Source organism: Saccopteryx leptura, chromosome 7 (assembly GCF_036850995.1).
Source record: "Saccopteryx leptura isolate mSacLep1 chromosome 7, mSacLep1_pri_phased_curated, whole genome shotgun sequence".
Taxonomy (NCBI): Eukaryota; Metazoa; Chordata; class Mammalia; order Chiroptera; family Emballonuridae; genus Saccopteryx; species Saccopteryx leptura.
In genome coordinates this window covers 118,091,572-118,108,811 of record NC_089509.1, presented here as the reverse complement: position 1 = coordinate 118,108,811, position 17,240 = coordinate 118,091,572, and the positions used below count along the sequence as shown (strand labels likewise).

At 54.2% G+C, this 17,240-nt stretch overlaps 1 protein-coding gene across 1 annotated transcript in view; it reads right to left on the bottom strand.

Moving 5' to 3' along the window:
• The window catches only part of LOC136379056 (proline-rich protein 12-like), a 37,768-nt gene extending 20,744 nt beyond the window's left edge, over positions 1-17,024 (bottom strand). The window contains 7 exon segments of the mRNA XM_066346524.1: positions 5,541-5,707; positions 5,832-5,969; positions 13,653-14,798; positions 14,800-16,286; positions 16,348-16,477; positions 16,609-16,738; positions 16,993-17,024. Of these exon segments, the coding sequence (XP_066202621.1) occupies positions 5,541-5,707; positions 5,832-5,969; positions 13,653-14,798; positions 14,800-16,286; positions 16,348-16,477; positions 16,609-16,738; positions 16,993-17,024 (3,230 nt within the window).
• Between the last annotated feature and the right edge of the window lie 216 nt (positions 17,025-17,240).

Here is a 17,240-nt window from a genome sequence, read left to right as displayed (position 1 = left end):
CATCCCGTGCCCGAGACCGGAGCGGACTTGGCGTGGCAGATGGGCGAATAGTTTTCCATGTATTATTTTAAGGGGGGTTGAGGGAAAACCGAACTGGAAGAGCAAACTAACCCGGGTAACCGGAGCATTAAACTAGGTTTCTGTTTTCACGGCTATGACTGCCGAGGGTGGGAATAAATTACTGACCTTCTCAAAGGAGTCAACCTAAAGAGAAACATTCTGCGGTAAATAACTGATGTGTGCAGGGCAAGGCAGAGCAGCCTACGAGTGTGGGAAACACGGCCCGGGCATTACCCGGTGTCACCCGAAGTGGAAAACATTCCGTTTGATCTGTCCCTCCCCCTTCTCAAAATGTCATCTAGCCTACTGTGGGCCATGTTAAAAGTCTCCTCGTGGCCAAGGGGGACACCCCCTCGTGCGCAGGAAAAACCAGGGCTTTGTCCCGTCTGGCACGAGGAAGGCTTAGTTTTCTGTCCCGTGAGGAAACCCTAGACTTTCCAGGGGAAGGCTTTGCCGTGAGAGGTTCCCTTTGCAAAACAGTCCCCCAAACAAAGCCGCTCTCTGCTGCGTTTCCAGCTCTGTCTGCAGAAAGTTCCTGGAGTGGGAAGTTCAAAGGGCGTCCCGTCCCTGCAGCGGGCAGCGCTGTCCTGCTGTCCTGCCGGCCGCGGAGGAGCGGCGAGCCAAGCCTGGGAAGGGGACTCTTCACTGTATTATTAAACATTCGTAAGTGCTTAAGAGCAGGGACCTTGTCAGGAATGCTGAACCACCCCCCCCCCCCCCAAGATAGATGGAAACCACAGATCTCAGTGCTCAAAAAATGCCAACAGAATGAGGAACGAGTGGGTATTTCTTCTACTATTTTACCCCAGAGTGGCAACACGTCACCAAGACTAGAGATTTTACGAGTATACAGGGGGTCCTCGAGTTACGGCAGTCTCCACATACGACGTTCCTAGTGTACGACGCTCACTCCCCTATCACTTTAAAAAACTGAGACGTGAGTGTTTTGGCTTACTCCATTAGCGTCATGCTTACACACTAGGTGGGCAAACTGTCATAGTTTGGTCGCGCACGGTGGAAGAACACACAGTCACGCGGCCTGTGAGTGAGGGAGTTGGCATCCGCCCCCCCCCCTCCGCGCATTTACCTAGGCCGCTTTGGACTGTTAAAAGCGCAAGTGTTCCGTTTATGTTAGGCTAGGGTGTGGGGTGTGTTTCGGGTTCCATCACTGTTGTCGGAATGGAACTGTGTCGTAACCCAAGGACCCCCCCCCCCTAATGTAGTCTTTAATGACCCAGCAGAGCTGACCACCCTCCTAGGACAGTATTGGGCTCGCCGCTTTGAGCTTTCCCGTTGGGGCATGAAATCTGGGGACTCGAGAGAAATAAAATTATTTCTTATCTGTGGAGCCGATGATGCTCAAGAAATAATTATTGCTAATTATAGGGGGCTGAAGAGTGTCCCCTCAAAACTCATGTCTACAGAGAGCCTGCGCTCGTGCGCTAATGTGGAAATAGGGTCATTGCTGGGGAAGCTGGTGGCCACGAGGTCATAGTGCGGGTGGAGGGGACCCCTATCCCGGCTGACCAACGGTGCTATGAGAAGAGGGGAATTTCAACTCAGAGTCACAGACACAGAGAAAATCTCTATACGGTGACGGAAGTGGGGCTTGGAATCGTGCACCCAGAAGCCCGGGAGCACCGAGGATTACCACGTCACTGGGTTAGGCAGCCTGAAAAGTGAATTTTGTGGAAATTTCACAGAATGCAAGTTCCCCATATGTATTTTACATTTTTTTTTTTTTTGCTTTCCTTTTTTTTTTTTTTTTTTTTTGTATTTTTCTGAAGTGAGAAGCAGGGAGGCAGAGAGACAGATACTCCATGCACCCTACTGGGATCCACCCGGCATGCCCACCAGGGAGCGATGCTCTGCCCATCTGGGGCATTGCTCTGCTGTGGCCAGAGCCATTCTAGCACCTGAGGCAGAGGCCACAGAGCCATCCTCAGTGCCCGGGCCAACTCTGCTCCCATGGAGCCTTGGCTGCTGGAGGGGAAGAGAGAGACAGAGAGGAAGGAGAGGGGGAGGGGTGCAGAAGCAGATGGGCGCTTCTCCTGTGTGCCCTAGCCGGGAATCGAACCCGGGACTCCTGCACGCCAGGCCGATGCTCTACCGCTGAGCCAACCAGCCAAGGCTTTGCTTTCTATTTTGATGCTGTTTTTAAACACTTACCCTAGACATGTTTGGGAGGATACAGAAAACTACTTTTCCAGGTTATTTCAAGGTCCATGTTTCCATCTGTCATCACCTCAGTGCCCTGAGGTCCCATAAAACACCCCTCGTGTCACTTGGCAGCATTCTTCACTGTTCATCGTGTTGTCCACGTCAATTCTTTATTATTTTTCTTTTTTTTGTGTGTGTGACAGAGACAGAGAGAGGGACAGACAGACAGTAAGGGAGAGAAATGAGAAGCATCAGTTCTTCATTGTGGCACTTGAGTTGTGCATTGATTGCTTTCTCATATGTTCCTTGACCAGGGGGCTCCAGCAGAGCAAGTGACTTCTTGCTCAAGCTGGCGACCTTGAGGTTTGGAACCTGGGTCTTCTGCATCCCAGTCCGACGCTCTGTCCACTGCGCCACCGCCTGGTCCGGCGTCTGTGTGAATTCTTTAGCCAGCGACGCAACCAACCAACACTTCCTCGCGGCCACGGCAGCCGTCTGCACAGGACGGAGACTTCCCTCTCCTAAGCAAGTTAACCAGTGAAGACTTTGATTTGACACCATCTCTGAGACCGAGGGCTGCAAAGGGAGACAACTCCTTTTCCTTGTCCTGGGTTGACAAGAGCGGGGCGGGGGGGACAACACAAAATGTGAAAGTCCCGCGGCCACGCCAACCAAATCTAAAGTTATGTTTGGACTTCAACCATAAAGGTTTGCAGAAGTTAGCCAGAAAAACAGGGGGGGGGGGGGGTAGATCGAGACCTGCCCCCGCACCTGGTGGCGGGGACCAGGTGACTGGAGCCACACTGTCCCTGGGCACTCCCCTCACAGGGCCGCTTCCGGCAGGTCCCAGCTTCCGTCCCGTGGGGCCAGTGCGGCCGCGGGGCCAGCAGTCCGTGGAGCGGGAGACGGGCCACGAGTGAGTTTTCATTGAATGGCACGATTTGATTTCCCGTTCTCGCACTTCTAGAGTGATTGGGCTGTCAACATAACGGATGGGCAGTTAAAAGGAACCGGGAGAACGCATTACAAATAAAAGGAAAAGGGTAAGTGACGACAGCGGTAGCGGTGGTGACTCGAACGGCTGGGCCATCGCGCCGAACAACAGAACACGTTCGAGACAATGACCGCGACGCAGGAGGCGCGAGCACATTCTCCCGTTAAACCCAGAACCAGTGGTTTTGTTTTAGCCAAATGGGGCAATCAGTCAGAGCTAATGACCAGCACTGATTTGAATTTTATTCGTTTTTAAGGCCTTTTTTTTTTTTTTTTTTTTTTTTTTTTGGCGTGTCTTCTGCAAATGCCAGTGGTTCCGAAGAAGGGGTTTTAATGAGTTTTGTGTTTGTACGAACTTAAGAAACATTATCACGAGAGAATCTGTGAACCACAGGAACCCAGACCCATGAGAGTGCTTTTGCTTTTAAAGGAAATTACTCAAGTTTGACTAATATCCCCCGAATGGCGTTGTCGACTTTTCTGCATTTTATGTTCAGATTTTGAAAAAAGGCCGTTTCCAGTGTGTTCCTGTGATTCGAAAGGAAACATATGTCCATTGCAGAAAGAAAACCGTTGTTACCTACAAAGAAGCAAACAGAAAATGAATCATTTTATACGACGCGACTTCCTACACCATTTTATGCCTTTTAGGGGTTTTCTGTAAATGTTTACTTTAATAAAGCAAAAATGAGATGAAACCATAAATTTTCTTCCATAACCTGCTTTTACCGCTCAGTAGACACTCGTGACTGTCACGGGATAGCCACACGAGGACTCTCTGCTCCAGGGCTTCGGCAAAACACAGCACAACCAGGCCAGAACCAACTTCCTGAAGTGAGGAGGGGAGAGGCCAGCCTTCTCCCAGCTCCGAGCCTGTGTGGACGGACCGAGACCAGGTAGGGGAGCCGGACGAGGGGGTGCGTGCTGGGACTCGCTTTGGGGAGCTTCGTCGCTGGGCGGAGCAGCCCCCACTTCTGTGTGGGAGAGGACAGGGATGCTTCTGGCTCGGCTGGAGTCAGGGGAGGGGGTCTTTGGGGGGACCCATCAGGAAGCTTGACCCCCTGTTCTCTGGAATTTGGGTACACGAGGTCTGACTCACACAGGGGAAGTCTCAAGGCCTGAAGCCCGTTGAAGTCCTCACCTCCATGTGCCTGTACTGGAGACAGAGCCTTGACGAGGGGAATTCTGGTTAAATGAGGTCGTGAGGGTGTGGCTCTGACCCAACAGGGCTGGTGTCCTTGTAAGAAGAGGCGGAGACACCAGCGCTCTCTCTCTCTCTCTGCCCTGTGAGGACAGAACGAGAAGGCGGCTATCTGCGGGTCAGATGGAGGGTCTGCCCCAGAACCCGCCCGAGCCACCACCCTGACCTCAGACTTCCAGCTTCTAGAACCGTGAGAAATAAACATCTGTTGTGGACGCCACTCGGTCTATAGTATCTTGCTGTGGCCCCTGAGTCGACCGGGACAGCGGACGTGGGGTGACGGAACCAGAGGGCCTGCGGGGCCAAGGCGAGCGGGCCGGGGGCCTTGTCGGCGCGGAAGGGCTTTGGCCAGTCTTTGGAAGGTCACTCATTCTGCCCACGAGTGCGGAGGGGTGCACACACGCTCCCCGCGAGGCTGGCAGAGAGGGAAGGAGGAAGGAGAGGCAGGGTGTGAGGGAGGGGACAGGTGAGCCTTCCATAAGGAACTTCACGTGTGGTCCCTTTCCTCTGGAACTTGACAAGGACAGTGCCTGTCGGTGCAGGAAACAGCCTGCCAGGTGCTACACGGCATATGTGACGGTGTGCACGTGTGTGTGTGTGTGTGTGTGTGTGTGTGTGTGTGTGTGTGTGGGCACGGCCTTGGGTCTGCTTTGTGGGAGGTACCGCAGAGGCAGGGAGCCCGGGAATGGGCCGGGACTCCCTGTCACACAGGAGTATCGAAAACGCTGCCCCCACTCCCACCCCCACCCCGAGAAGACTTCCCGCTCCGATCTCTCGTCTTGAGATGACATGTTTTTGGGCTCTGGCCACCTGGCGTCTTCCTATGGATTAATTAACACAAGAGCCTAAACAATTTTACTTAAATGTCAGAAATCTAACCTTGCCACTAGCAGAGGCGTGTAAATGAAACGTCCGCTTGTTGAGGCTCCTGAGGGACCTTTGTCCTCTTGCCGTTTTCTAAGAACACCTATCTACGCCAAGAAACATTATCCCCCCCCCCAAAAAAATAGGAGAAACACGTCACTGCACGTGTGCAGAGATGCAGGTGGTTGCTTTCTGAAGGTGACGTGTTCTCTGGGGTGGCTCGAGCGGCAGCTTTGAACACCGGTGTGAATAAGCTTTGCACCGGCTCAAACACAGCGGGTGGGGGAGCTTGTGGCTGCTGCTGCCCATCAGCAACTGCAAGGCCTTGGCCGCCGACCTGCTGGGACAGCCAGCACCCTGGTCCTCGGTGGGCGGAGGGTCTGGCTTGGCAGCTGCGGCGGTGGACACGCAGCGAAGTGCGTTTTCCAGCTGTGAGTGACAGCAGGGCATGAAGAGCGCCCAGGCCCTCCCAAGGTCACCACGCGTCCCGCGAAGGGAGTTCTAATTTTCTGCGGGTCTGATTTTTGTTTTGTCTCTTCGGTTCATGGAGAACCAGAGAGGTCCCCGGACGCTGGCGCCGGGTCGAAGGTGGGGACTGAGAGAGTCGGAAGGCGCTCGGTTTGCCGGGCTGTTGTTCCTGGGTTTGGGAGACCTTCTCTGGTTTCTTGCTCAGAGCTCTGCTCTCGGGTTTCTGGAGAGTTCCACGGAGGAGGAGGTCCACGGGGTCTCGGTCACAGGAAGAGGGGGCTCTCTGCCTCCTGTCACCCCGTCGGGCTGGTGCCCTGGAAGCCGCAGGAATCGGCTTTGCAGCTGCAAGGAGACTTTGACTGATGAATGGCAAAGAGAGGCGGTCCTGGGGGGGGGGGGGCCGTGTGCGCCTCCAGCGAGGCTCAGAGCCAGTTCTGCGTGGCTGAGACGGAACACGAGACACGCACACGGCGCCGCGGTCGTCTGGGAGCGCATTCCCACCTGCAGGAGCCTGAGTCCTGTCCGCATCACGGCCACGCTGGGTGAATTATTCCAGCCCTCTGACCTTCAGTTTCTTTGTCGGCTGAGTGGCAGGAACAGTGCTGTCACCTGTCGAGGCAGCGCGGTCAGTGGCACGAGCCACGTGCTCCACAGTGACAGACGGCTGCCAAGGTTTATTGCCCCCGGCACTATCTAAACACATGATAAGAAACAAACAGCCAGACAGAGGGAGGCCACGGTGGGTGTTTGATCATTCCAGGACGTGGGGAAGGAGGCAGCTTCACTAAGGACTGTCCTGGGAAGTCCTTGAACATCCTGGATTGGAAGACAGATGACACGTGCAGTGAAAGGAAGCCGGAACATCTTTTATGGGGAAAAAAAGCTAAGAAATATAAACTGTGCTTCAGGTTTTCCTGAACGGGATTAACGCTTAGGATTTTACCGTAAACAACTGATTCTGTTAAGATAAATGTCATCATTGGACATCACATTCTCACGGTTATCAATAGCGAGTGACAGAAGATCTTAATCGTTCGTGTGAAAAGTACCTTAACCTTGTGGGAGTGAAAAAAGAGACCCACTGATGAGGAATGAAACTGAAAAAAAGGAAAAAGACATTCTAAGGAAGCAATGAGAAGATAATATAAAGGGAGGAAAAAGGCCCTGGCCAGTCAGCTTAGTGGTAGAGCGTTGGCCCAGCGTGTGAATGTCCTAGGTTCGAATCTTGGTCAGGGCACACAGGAGAAGTGAACATTTGCTTATCTACCCCTCTCCTTTCTCTCTCTCTCTCTCTCTCTCTCCCTTTCCCGCAGCCGTGGCTTGATTGGTTGGAGTGAGTTGGCCCCGGGCACTGAGGATGGTTCTGTGGATCCTGTGGAGCAGGTGCTAAAAATAGCTCAGTTGCCAAGCAATAGCCCCAGATGGGCAGAACAACCCATCACCACAAGTAGGGGGCTTGTTAGGTGGGTCCCGGTTGGAGTGCATGTAGGAATCTGTCTCTCTGTCTTCCCTCCTCACACTTAAAAAAAAAAAAGGAGGAGGAAAAATCTCATATGGAGGATAAAACACAGTTATAAAAGCCATTCGTGCATCTAAAAGGCCAGGTTCTCAGCATCTCAGTACCCAAGAGATTACTAAAAAGTTATTACCAGAGATACTTAGCAAACCAGTGCAGTTTGAGGGAAAACACATTTCCTGTACACGGAACCCATCAAAATGTGCAAAAAGCAATTGCTTAGAGTTGGGATGGGACTCAAGTTCGTAGGGCTTCACTGACAGACCGTGGTAACCATGTAAAACTCCCCGTCTTCTTTGACCATTTATGAAAGGCCAAAGTGCTCAAGGTGCCTGGTCTTAAAATGTCTAATTAGCAAAAGAAGAGGAGCTGCTCACATGAATCTCCAAGGACGAAACCCCCGTGGCCGCATGGACCCCCGGGCAGGTCACGGCCACAGAGCGTGGGGGACGCCCGGGGACCGGGAACTCTTTTCTGAGCCAGCGTGGAAGCTGGAGGGACCGTCTCTACGGAGCCTGTCTACCTGCACTTGTTATGGATTACTTCACAATTCCAGACTTTTCTCTCTTTAGTCATACTCTGTAATAAAACAAAACAAAAACAAAAAAGGGGAAACAGGGCTAGAGACCCCACGTGGCATTTACTCTCTGTCTGGGTGACAAACGGCCTGTACTCTCTTCCTTTCTGAGCCGGGCACCAGACGACCGCTCCTTTCTGATCTCTTAGGAAATCGTCCGCAGCAGCTAGAATTTTTTGACCCAACAGGAAGTTCCCTCTCGGAGAACCGCAATGGTACCATGATTTGTTTCTCATTAAACAAAGGGGGTCCTACCACATTTGTCAGATTCCATTTTTTATTTTTTGGTCTCAAATGTGTTAGGGCCTTTTCATCACTAACACAATGAATAGATTTTTGACTCCGAGACAGCGGTTTATTTAAATCGTACTGCAAGTTTAGAATAGAGCACTGGATTTCAAACTTAGTCCTTTAGAGCAGACAGAACGTTTGTACCAAGTTAAATCGACCGATCACACGGTCAATAGGTTTGATAAAGAGGCGAAAGGGGTCCGCTCTGATGGAAGGGAGGGGGTGGGGCTGGACTTCTATCTGCCCACGTGTTCGCTCTACCCCTCGCGCCCCTGGGGAAGAAGCCGCTGGACCAGACGAGGAGCCTCTGGTTGCGTTTCAAACTGGGGTTCTACGAGGCAGACACTAACACGTGAAGGGCAGTCAGCGTGAAATACAAGCAGTGTCGTGGTGAGGTCTGTCCGCACCTGTGCGAGCGTACGCACGTCCTGGTGCTCACAGGTCTGGGACATCCAGTGGCTAGGACGTATGGGTTGGAAAGAAAGTAATTTCGGTTTTGTAGTGTGAAATAAAACTCATTTTTTTTATACAAAGAATAAACCTTAATCAATGATAGATTTTCCATTTTGTTCAATGACCTTTTGCCATCTCTCCTGCGCTCATAGGAATTTTGATCCTTATCAGCAAAAAAACTGAACCAGGTGCGATGTAAGGTCATCATCAAGCTCTTGCAAACTTCGAAATAAGTGGTAATCAGATGGTGCCAGGTCAGGGCTGCATGGGGGATGCGACATCACTTCCCAACCAAGCTCCAATAATTTCCCACGAGTTGCCAAAGACGTGTGAGGCTCTGCATTGTCACGTTGGGACACACAGTTCCTTGGCGGTTTACCAGTTCTGGCCAGTTTTCGTTGGTTGCTTCATCCAGTTTCATTAGTTGTTGACGGTCGACATCTGAACTGACCATCTAGTTTCTTGGAAGCAGCTCAAAATACACAACAACTTTGTGGTCCCACCAAATTGACCGCACGACCTTTCTTTGGATGCAATTCGCCTTTAGACGTGGTTTGTGCTGGTTCCTCACGCTTGCACCAAGATCGTTTTCGAATGATGTTACTAGTAGACGACCCATTCTTCATCACCATTGATGATTCTTTTCAAAAAAGGGTCCGTTTCATTGCGCTTGAGATGCATATCGCAAATATTGATTCATTGTGTTAAGTGAATCTCTTTCAATTCATGTGGAACCCGAATACCGAGCTTCTTAGCGAGCCCAAGACATTTTAAGTAATTTTCAATCATTGTGTGCGATACATTTAACCTCTCTGCAATCTCTCATGCAGTTATATGACGATTCTCTTCAATTATGGCTTTGAATTTTGGTCATCATCAACCTCAGTAGGTCGACCAGAACGTTGGTCACCTTTGGGGGAAAAATCTCCAGAACAGAATTTTTTAAACCACTTCTGACGCATGCGTGTTCTGTTCTGCAATCCACACCACACCCTTCACATATCTTTCTGTGAGCCTCAGCGCTTTGTTTCCTTGACGGACACCAAAGAGTAAAATATGCCGAAAATGTTCGTTTCTGCGCTCCCTGTGAAAATTGATCCTAAACTAACAAGTTACAAACAAAATTACATGCAACTTGCTTCTAAAGTAACCTAAATGTGACTGATATCAAATGTCAAAAGGAAAAACCCAGACAGAACACAGACCACCGGAAATACTTTCTTGCCAACCCAATAGCAACAACACCTTTAAATGCCTTGACAGAATGTCGGTGCCCGGTCCCCATCTCACAGATGTGTTCAGTCCTCTCACAGGGACGCAGACACGGCCCACACAGGCCCTCAGACCTGTGCACATGTCATCTTCGTGCATCCTGGGACCACGCCACCACCCCCCACCACCCCGGGCGAGCGGAGTCCCTGACTTGCCCACCGGTCTGAAGGCAGCTGTGGTCCGGCGAGTGACCGCCCCACACGCCGGAGTCAGCCTTTCTCGGAAAGCATGCTTTGTGGTCACTTATAAGAAGCAGGGAGCGAGGTGGCGCAGCGAGGCTCGGTTTATTTTAGCCGCGGGGGAATCATCCAAAGGGCAGGCAGACAGCGGTTTCATTGTTGTGTTGTTGACACAGGACCAGGAACCGGTAGACTGAAACGTGACCTGCGTTGAATATCGGCGGACAAAAAGAAAAAAATAAAAATCTTGAAAAAGGAAAACTCCCAGGTGATGGCTCTTAACCTCGAGTCTCCCGGTGGCTTGCAATTCGGCTTGTTTCTCTTTTGTCTCCACGAACCTCCGATGAGACAAGTTTCTCGCTTTGAATCTGCCGCGCTTTCCCCGAAGACCCCGGGTTACGGAGCAATCGCGCAGGTGGACGCGGACGGGCACGGAGCACGGAGACCCTGTGCGGGGAGCAGTGTGGGCGTCTTCTGGGTGGCGATGGCTGCGGTTGGGCGGAGACCCACTGGAAACCACGCACCTGACGGCGTAACTTGTTGATCCCAAAGCCCCGCGGGAAGCCTATTTAAGTAGTTTTTTTGTTTGTTTTTCTGAAGCTGGAAACGGGGAGAGACAGTCAGACAGACTCCCGCATGCGCCCGACCGGGATCCACCCGGCACGCCCACCATGGGGCGTCGCTCTGCCCACCAGGGGGCGTCGCTCTGCCCACCAGGGGGCGTCGCTCTGCTGCGACCAGAGCCACTCTAGCGCCTGGGGCAGAGGCCACAGAGCCATCCCCAGCGCCCGGGCCATCTTTGCTCCAATGGAGCCTTGGCTGCGGGAAGGGAAGAGAGAGACAGAGAGGAAGGAGAGGGGGAGGGGTGGAGAAGCAAATGGGCGCTTCTCCTGTGTGCCCTGGCCGGGATTCGAATCCGGGACTTCTGCATGCCAGGCCGACGCTCTACCACTGAGCCAACCGGCCAGGGCAATGGGAAACCTATTTAAGATGACAGTCAGTCTCTGGAACTTGGGACTTCTATTTAATAGGCAGGTGGCACTTGTGACCGCAGTGACTGCAGGGCGCCGTGACATAGGACAGAGCCCAGATGATCTATCTCCCCCAGGGTCCGCCACCCACAAGTGGGGAACCATCGCTCCCGAAAACAGAAATCCTAGAGTGTTTGGTCTCAGGGTTAATTTCCCACAGACGCGTAGAGTTTAACCTTCTGCGGTCCTCAGATCCTTCACCCGTCGTTAATAACAACGTTGCTCAAAGGGGCAGACGCTGCTCCAAATGTCTTCTGTCCACTCAGGGTGCCGCTGTGGACATAGGTCACCACTATAAACGGCCAGGACTCCGTCGGTGAGCCAGGTGGGCAAGTTGGGAAAGGTGACGCGTTTCAAGCCGAGGACAGTTTATTGGGGACAAAGAAGTGCCCTAGACCAAACACCTTCTGTCTTGCTCGGGGCTTCCATCCGAGCCAGAGCCTGGACGCTGACTCAGGGGTGCGTGCGTGGAGGCGTGTCAGAGAGAAGTTAGCAGAGTGCGAGCCGGGCCCCTGTTGCTGAGATCTGAACTGAGTAAGATACAGAGCTTCAAACAGAGGAAGGCTTGGTCTGCAAAATGCCTCCGCTGGGCTCTGCGGGGAGCCTCCCGGGGCCTTGACCGCTGGCACCAGTGGAAAAGCACTGGACACAGGCACCCAGATAGTCGATGGAGAGGGAGCCGTGCCCTCTGGAGGCAAAGGTGGAGAGGACACTTTGTACATTTGTTCTTTCACTCACTCAGCAAACGTTTGGGGGTAGAGCAGAGGACACTTCCAGGTTCCTGCCTGGTGGACACTACCTTGTAGTGAGGTGTGGGAAGAGGGACACGGACAAGCGGACAAACAAGTAAACATACGGTCGGGGGAGGACCCCCGAGAAGGGGTCGTGGGAGCAGAGACCTACAGGAAGTGCAGGAGTAGACCAGGCAGCTGTGCGAAGGAAGTGTTGCAGGAAGAGGGTGCATCATGTGCAAAGGCCCTGAGGTGGAAGGAAGGAAGCTGAATGACGGAGCAGGGTGGTTGGTGGGGGGAGGCGGGGCATTGGAAGTTGGGGTCGGAGCATCTCTGTGCAGGCCTCTGTGCAGGTCCTGGTGAGGAGTCTTCCGGGTGTGAGAGGGGGTGGGGGAAGTTTTGAACAGAGAAGGGATGCAGTCTGATCGGGGGTCTCATGGCACCCATTCTGGCTCCAGGAGGTGCCCGTGTCTTTGTGGAACTAAAGCAGTCTGCCCTTTACTCGGTCCCAGATGGAGCCCAGGCTGTCTGTCCCAGGTAGGACCACAGACACGCACCTCCGCACACGCATGCATCCGGCTCCCCCAGCCCCGAGCTCACGCGGTGGCTCTGAGGAGGAGCCGCTCTCTGCAGGGTCGGGCCTCAGAACAAGACCCCTCGCCGGCCCCTGGCCCTGTCCTGGGGACGGAACACAGGCCCAGCACCCCACAGTGCGCTCGGAGTGAGTTCTCATTCTCCTCGGAGCTGGAGGTCCCTCCTCTCCACAGCTGAGGTGCTCCCTTTGTTTCTGGGGCATTTTGAGATAGCTGATAAATCCCATGGAGACGTTGGCTATTGAAGATCCCCCTCCACTTCTTGAGTGTCGTTCCCTGTCGACACCTGTGAGATTGAGTTTTACCTGATGATGACAAGTTTACATTCTGCACATTAAACAACTGTACGGGGGGGATGCCCCTTCCCCTCCCACCCCACCCCAGCAGTCCCTCCGTGGGCCCAGCTCGTCTCAGTGCCTTTCGGGGCCTCCTATTCTCCCAGCACCCCCTCCCCGCCCTCCCCATTGTCGGCTGCATCCCAGGCTGGCCCGTAGGATTTATTATCTTACGACAGCTTATGCCCTGTGGCTTCAGTTCAATGGACTTGAAGAGCTTTATGTCAAAGGCGCCGTAAAATTTTACCACGGGAAGCAGATACCACTGGTTTTAGGAGTTAAGAGTTTTTGTGACTTTTTGAAGCATTGGGTCCTTTGCATTCTGGACGTTAATTTCATAAAAGGACTCATTAGACCTCGCCCTGCTGGGTCATCTTCTCAGGACACGGCAAAATAACGCTAGCTCGGGTTTTTGAGCAGCGGGTACCTCTGGTCAGTGGGAGAGTGACGGAGCTATCGAGGTCGGCGCCGGAGCCGTGTCCGCAGCCCCACGCACACTGTTCACGGGGCAGCCCTGGGCCATGACAGTGGGAAGTCCCTATCCTGCCATGGGGACTCAGCATCACTTAGGGGAGAGACACAGGCAAATGGACTCTCAGGTCTCTAACCAGAGAGTCAACAAAATGCCAAGATGGCATAGAGGAGGGTGACTAATGTCCATGTGGGGAGGGGAGGGCCATGACACAGAGGGCTGAACACTGGAGTCAGGTGAGGAAGGAGGAGGAGGAGGAGGAGGAGGAGGAGGAGATGGAGGAGGAGGAGGAGGAAGGAGGAGATAGAGGAGGAGGAGATGGAGGAGGAGGAGGAGGAGCAGGAGGAGGAGGAGATGGAGGAGGAGGAGGAGGAAGGAGGAGGAGGAGATGGAAGAGGAGGAGGAGGAGGAGGAGATGGAGGAGGAGGAGGAGGAAGGAGGAGGAGGACGAGGAGGAGGAGATGGAGGAGGAGGAGGAGGAGGAGGAGATGGAGGAGGAGGAGATGGAGGAGGAGGAGATGGAGGAGGAGGAGGAGATGGAGGAGGAGATGGAGGAGGAGGAGGAGGAGGAGGAGGAGATGGAGGAGGAGGAGGAGATGGAGGAGGAGGAGGAGGAGATGGAGGAGGAGGAGGAGATGGAGGAGGAGGAGGAGGAGGAGATGGAGGAGGAGGAGGAGATGGAGGAGGAGGAGGAGGAGATGGAGGAGGAGGAGGAGATGGAGGAGGAGGAGGAGGAGGAGGAGGAGATGGAGGAGGAGGAGGAGATGGAGGAGGAGGAGGAGATGGAGGAGGAGATGGAGGAGGAGGAGGAGATGGAGGAGGAGATGGAGGAGGAGGAGGAGGAGGAGGAGATGGAGGAGGAGGAGGAGGAGATGGAGGAGGAGGAGGAGGAGATGGAGGAGGAGGAGGAGGAGGAGGAGGAGGAGATGGAGGAGGAGGAGGAGATGGAGGAGGAGGAGGAGAAGGAGGAGGAGATGGAGGAGGAGGAGGAGATGGAGGAGGAAGAGGAGGAGATGGAGGAGGAGGAGGAGATGGAGGAGGAGGAGGAGATGGAGGAGGAGGAAGAGGAGGAGGAGGAGATGGAGGAGGAGGAGGAGATGGAGGAGGAGATGGAGGAGGAGGAGGAGGAGATGGAGGAGGAGATGGAGGAGGAGGAGGAGATGGAGGAGGAGATGGAGGAGGAGGAGATGGAGGAGGAGATGGAGGAGGAGGAGATGGAGGAGGAGATGGAGGAGGAAGAGGAGATGGAGGAGGAGGAGGAGATGGAGGAGGAGGAGGAGATGGAGGAGATGGAGGAGGAGGAGGAGGAGATGGAGGAGGAGGAGGAGATGGAGGAGGAGATGGAGGAGGAGGAGGAGGAGGAGGAGGAGGAGGAGATGGAGGAGGAGATGGAGGAGGAGGAGGAGGAGGAGGAGGAGATGGAGGAGGAGATGGAGGAGGAGGAGATGGAGGAGGAGGAGATGGAGGAGGAGGAGATGGAGGAGGAGGAGGAGATGGAGGAGGAGGAGATGGAGGAGATGGAGGAGGAGGAGATGGAGGAGGAGATGGAGGAGGAGATGGAGGAGGAGGAGGAGATGGAGGAGGAGGAGGAGATGGAGGGGGAAGGAAGAGGAGGAGATGGAGGAGGAGATGGAGGAGGAGATGGAGGAGGAGGAGGAGATGGAGGAGGAGGAGATGGAGGAGGAGGAGATGGAGGAGGAGGAGGAGATGGAGGAGGAGGGGAAGGAGGAGGAGATGGAGGAGGAGATGGAGGAGGAGATGGAGGAGGAGATGGAGGAGGAGGAGATGGAGGAGGAGATGGAGGAGGAGGAGGAGATGGAGGAGGAGGAGGAGATGGAGGAGGAGGAGGAGATGGAGGAGGAGGAGGAGGAGATGGAGGAGGAGGAGGAGGAGATGGAGGAGGAGGAGATGGAGGAGGAGGAAGAGGAGGAGGAGGAGATGGAGGAGGAGGAGGAGGAGATGGAGGAGGAGGAGGAGATGGAGGAGGAGGGGAAGGAGGAGGAGATGGAGGAGGAGGAGATGGAGGAGGAGGAGATGGAGGAGGAGGAGGAGATGGAGGAGGAGGAGATGGAGGAGGAGGAGGAGATGGAGGAGGAGATGGAGGAGGAGGAGGAGATGGAGGAGGAGGAGATGGAGGAGGAGGAGGAGATGGAGGAGGAGGAGATGGAGGAGGAGGAGATGGAGGAGGAGGAGGAGATGGAGGAGGAGGGGAAGGAGGAGGAGATGGAGGAGGAGGAGATGGAGGAGGAGGAGATGGAGGAGGAGGAAGAGGAGGAGGAGGAGATGGAGGAGGAGGAGGAGGAGATGGAGGAGGAGGAGGAGATGGAGGAGGAGGGGAAGGAGGAGGAGATGGAGGAGGAGGAGATGGAGGAGGAGGAGATGGAGGAGGAGGAGGAGATGGAGGAGGAGGAGATGGAGGAGGAGGAGATGGAGGAGGAGGAGATGGAGGAGGAGGAGGAGATGGAGGAGGAGATGGAGGAGGAGGAGGAGATGGAGGAGGAGGAGGAGATGGAGGAGGAGGAGGAGATGGAGGAGGAGGAGATGGAGGAGGAGGAGATGGAGGAGGAGGAGGAGATGGAGGAGGAGGGGAAGGAGGAGGAGATGGAGGAGGAGGAGATGGAGGAGGAGGAGATGGAGGAGGAGGAGGAGATGGAGGAGGAGGAGATGGAGGAGGAGGAGGAGATGGAGGAGGAGATGGAGGAGGAGGAGGAGATGGAGGAGGAGGAGGAGATGGAGGAGGAGATGGAGGAGGAGGAGGAGATGGAGGAGGAGGAGGAGATGGAGGAGGAGGAGATGGAGGAGGAGGAGATGGAGGAGGAGGAGGAGATGGAGGAGGAGGGGAAGGAGGAGGAGATGGAGGAGGAGGAGATGGAGGAGGAGGAGATGGAGGAGGAGGAGGAGATGGAGGAGGAGGAGGAGATGGAGGAGGAGATGGAGGAGGAGGAGGAGATGGAGGAGGAGGAGGAGATGGAGGAGGAGGAGGAGATGGAGGAGGAGGAGATGGAGGAGGAGGAGGAGATGGAGGAGGAGGAGATGGAGGAGGAGGAGGAGGAGATGGAGGAGGAGGAGGAGATGGAGGAGGAGGAGGAGATGGAGGGGGAAGGAGGAGGAGGAGATGGAGGAGGAGGAGGAGGAGGAGGAGATGGAGGAGGAGATGGAGGAGGAGGAGGAGGAGATGGAGGAGGAGGAGGAGATGGAGGAGGAGGAGATGGAGGAGGAGGAGGAGGAGGAAGAGATGGAGGAGGAGGAGATGGAGGAGGAGGTGGAGGAGGAAACTTCCTCTAGGAAAAAGGAATGAGGTGGGCTGAGGTGGGGGCGAGACCCAGGCTAGAAGCTCTGCGAAGGTGTTCCTCAAACGCAAGCCAGCCCGCCCAGGCACAGAGGGTGGTCACAGCTGACCGTCACGGCTTACCAACTTGTTCCTCAGTTTGTCCACAAGAGCCAGACCGGGGCTGGTCGGTGTCAGGTCCAGGGAGCACTTGAGAGTATCTGGCAAGTCCCCGTTTGATCGTGAGGTAGCGACTCTCCCATCCACGTGTCCCCTCAAGAGGACAGGCGGTCCAGCAGACTCACCAACAGACAGTTAACATGTCTGTTTCTTACGGACAACACAGAGAGACCCTCCCACACACACACAGCAAAAAAAAATCAGACTCTGTCTACTGTTGTCCAAACTAAATCTTTTCCATTCAAAATTAGGCTGAGATGATTTTTCCGGTCAATAAGCAAACATGTGCAGCTTCATCTGAGTTGCAGAGAGGTGGGAATGGCCGTGGGGTCCTATGTGCTTTCGTACCTTGTGGGTCCCTTCCCGCTCTCCGGGTTCATGACCCTTTATGTCACTACAACACACAGCTGGCAACGTGACGTGTTCAACGGAATGATCACCCTACTGAGCCATCAAATCTGTCCAAAGGAAATTTAGGATGAGAGGCAGGAAAATCTTATGGGGACGTGAAATTATTTCCTAAGGAAGTTGTTAACGACTCACAGTGTGAGCCATTTAGAAACACGGCATTTATCAGCATCTTCTGGAAATAAAAA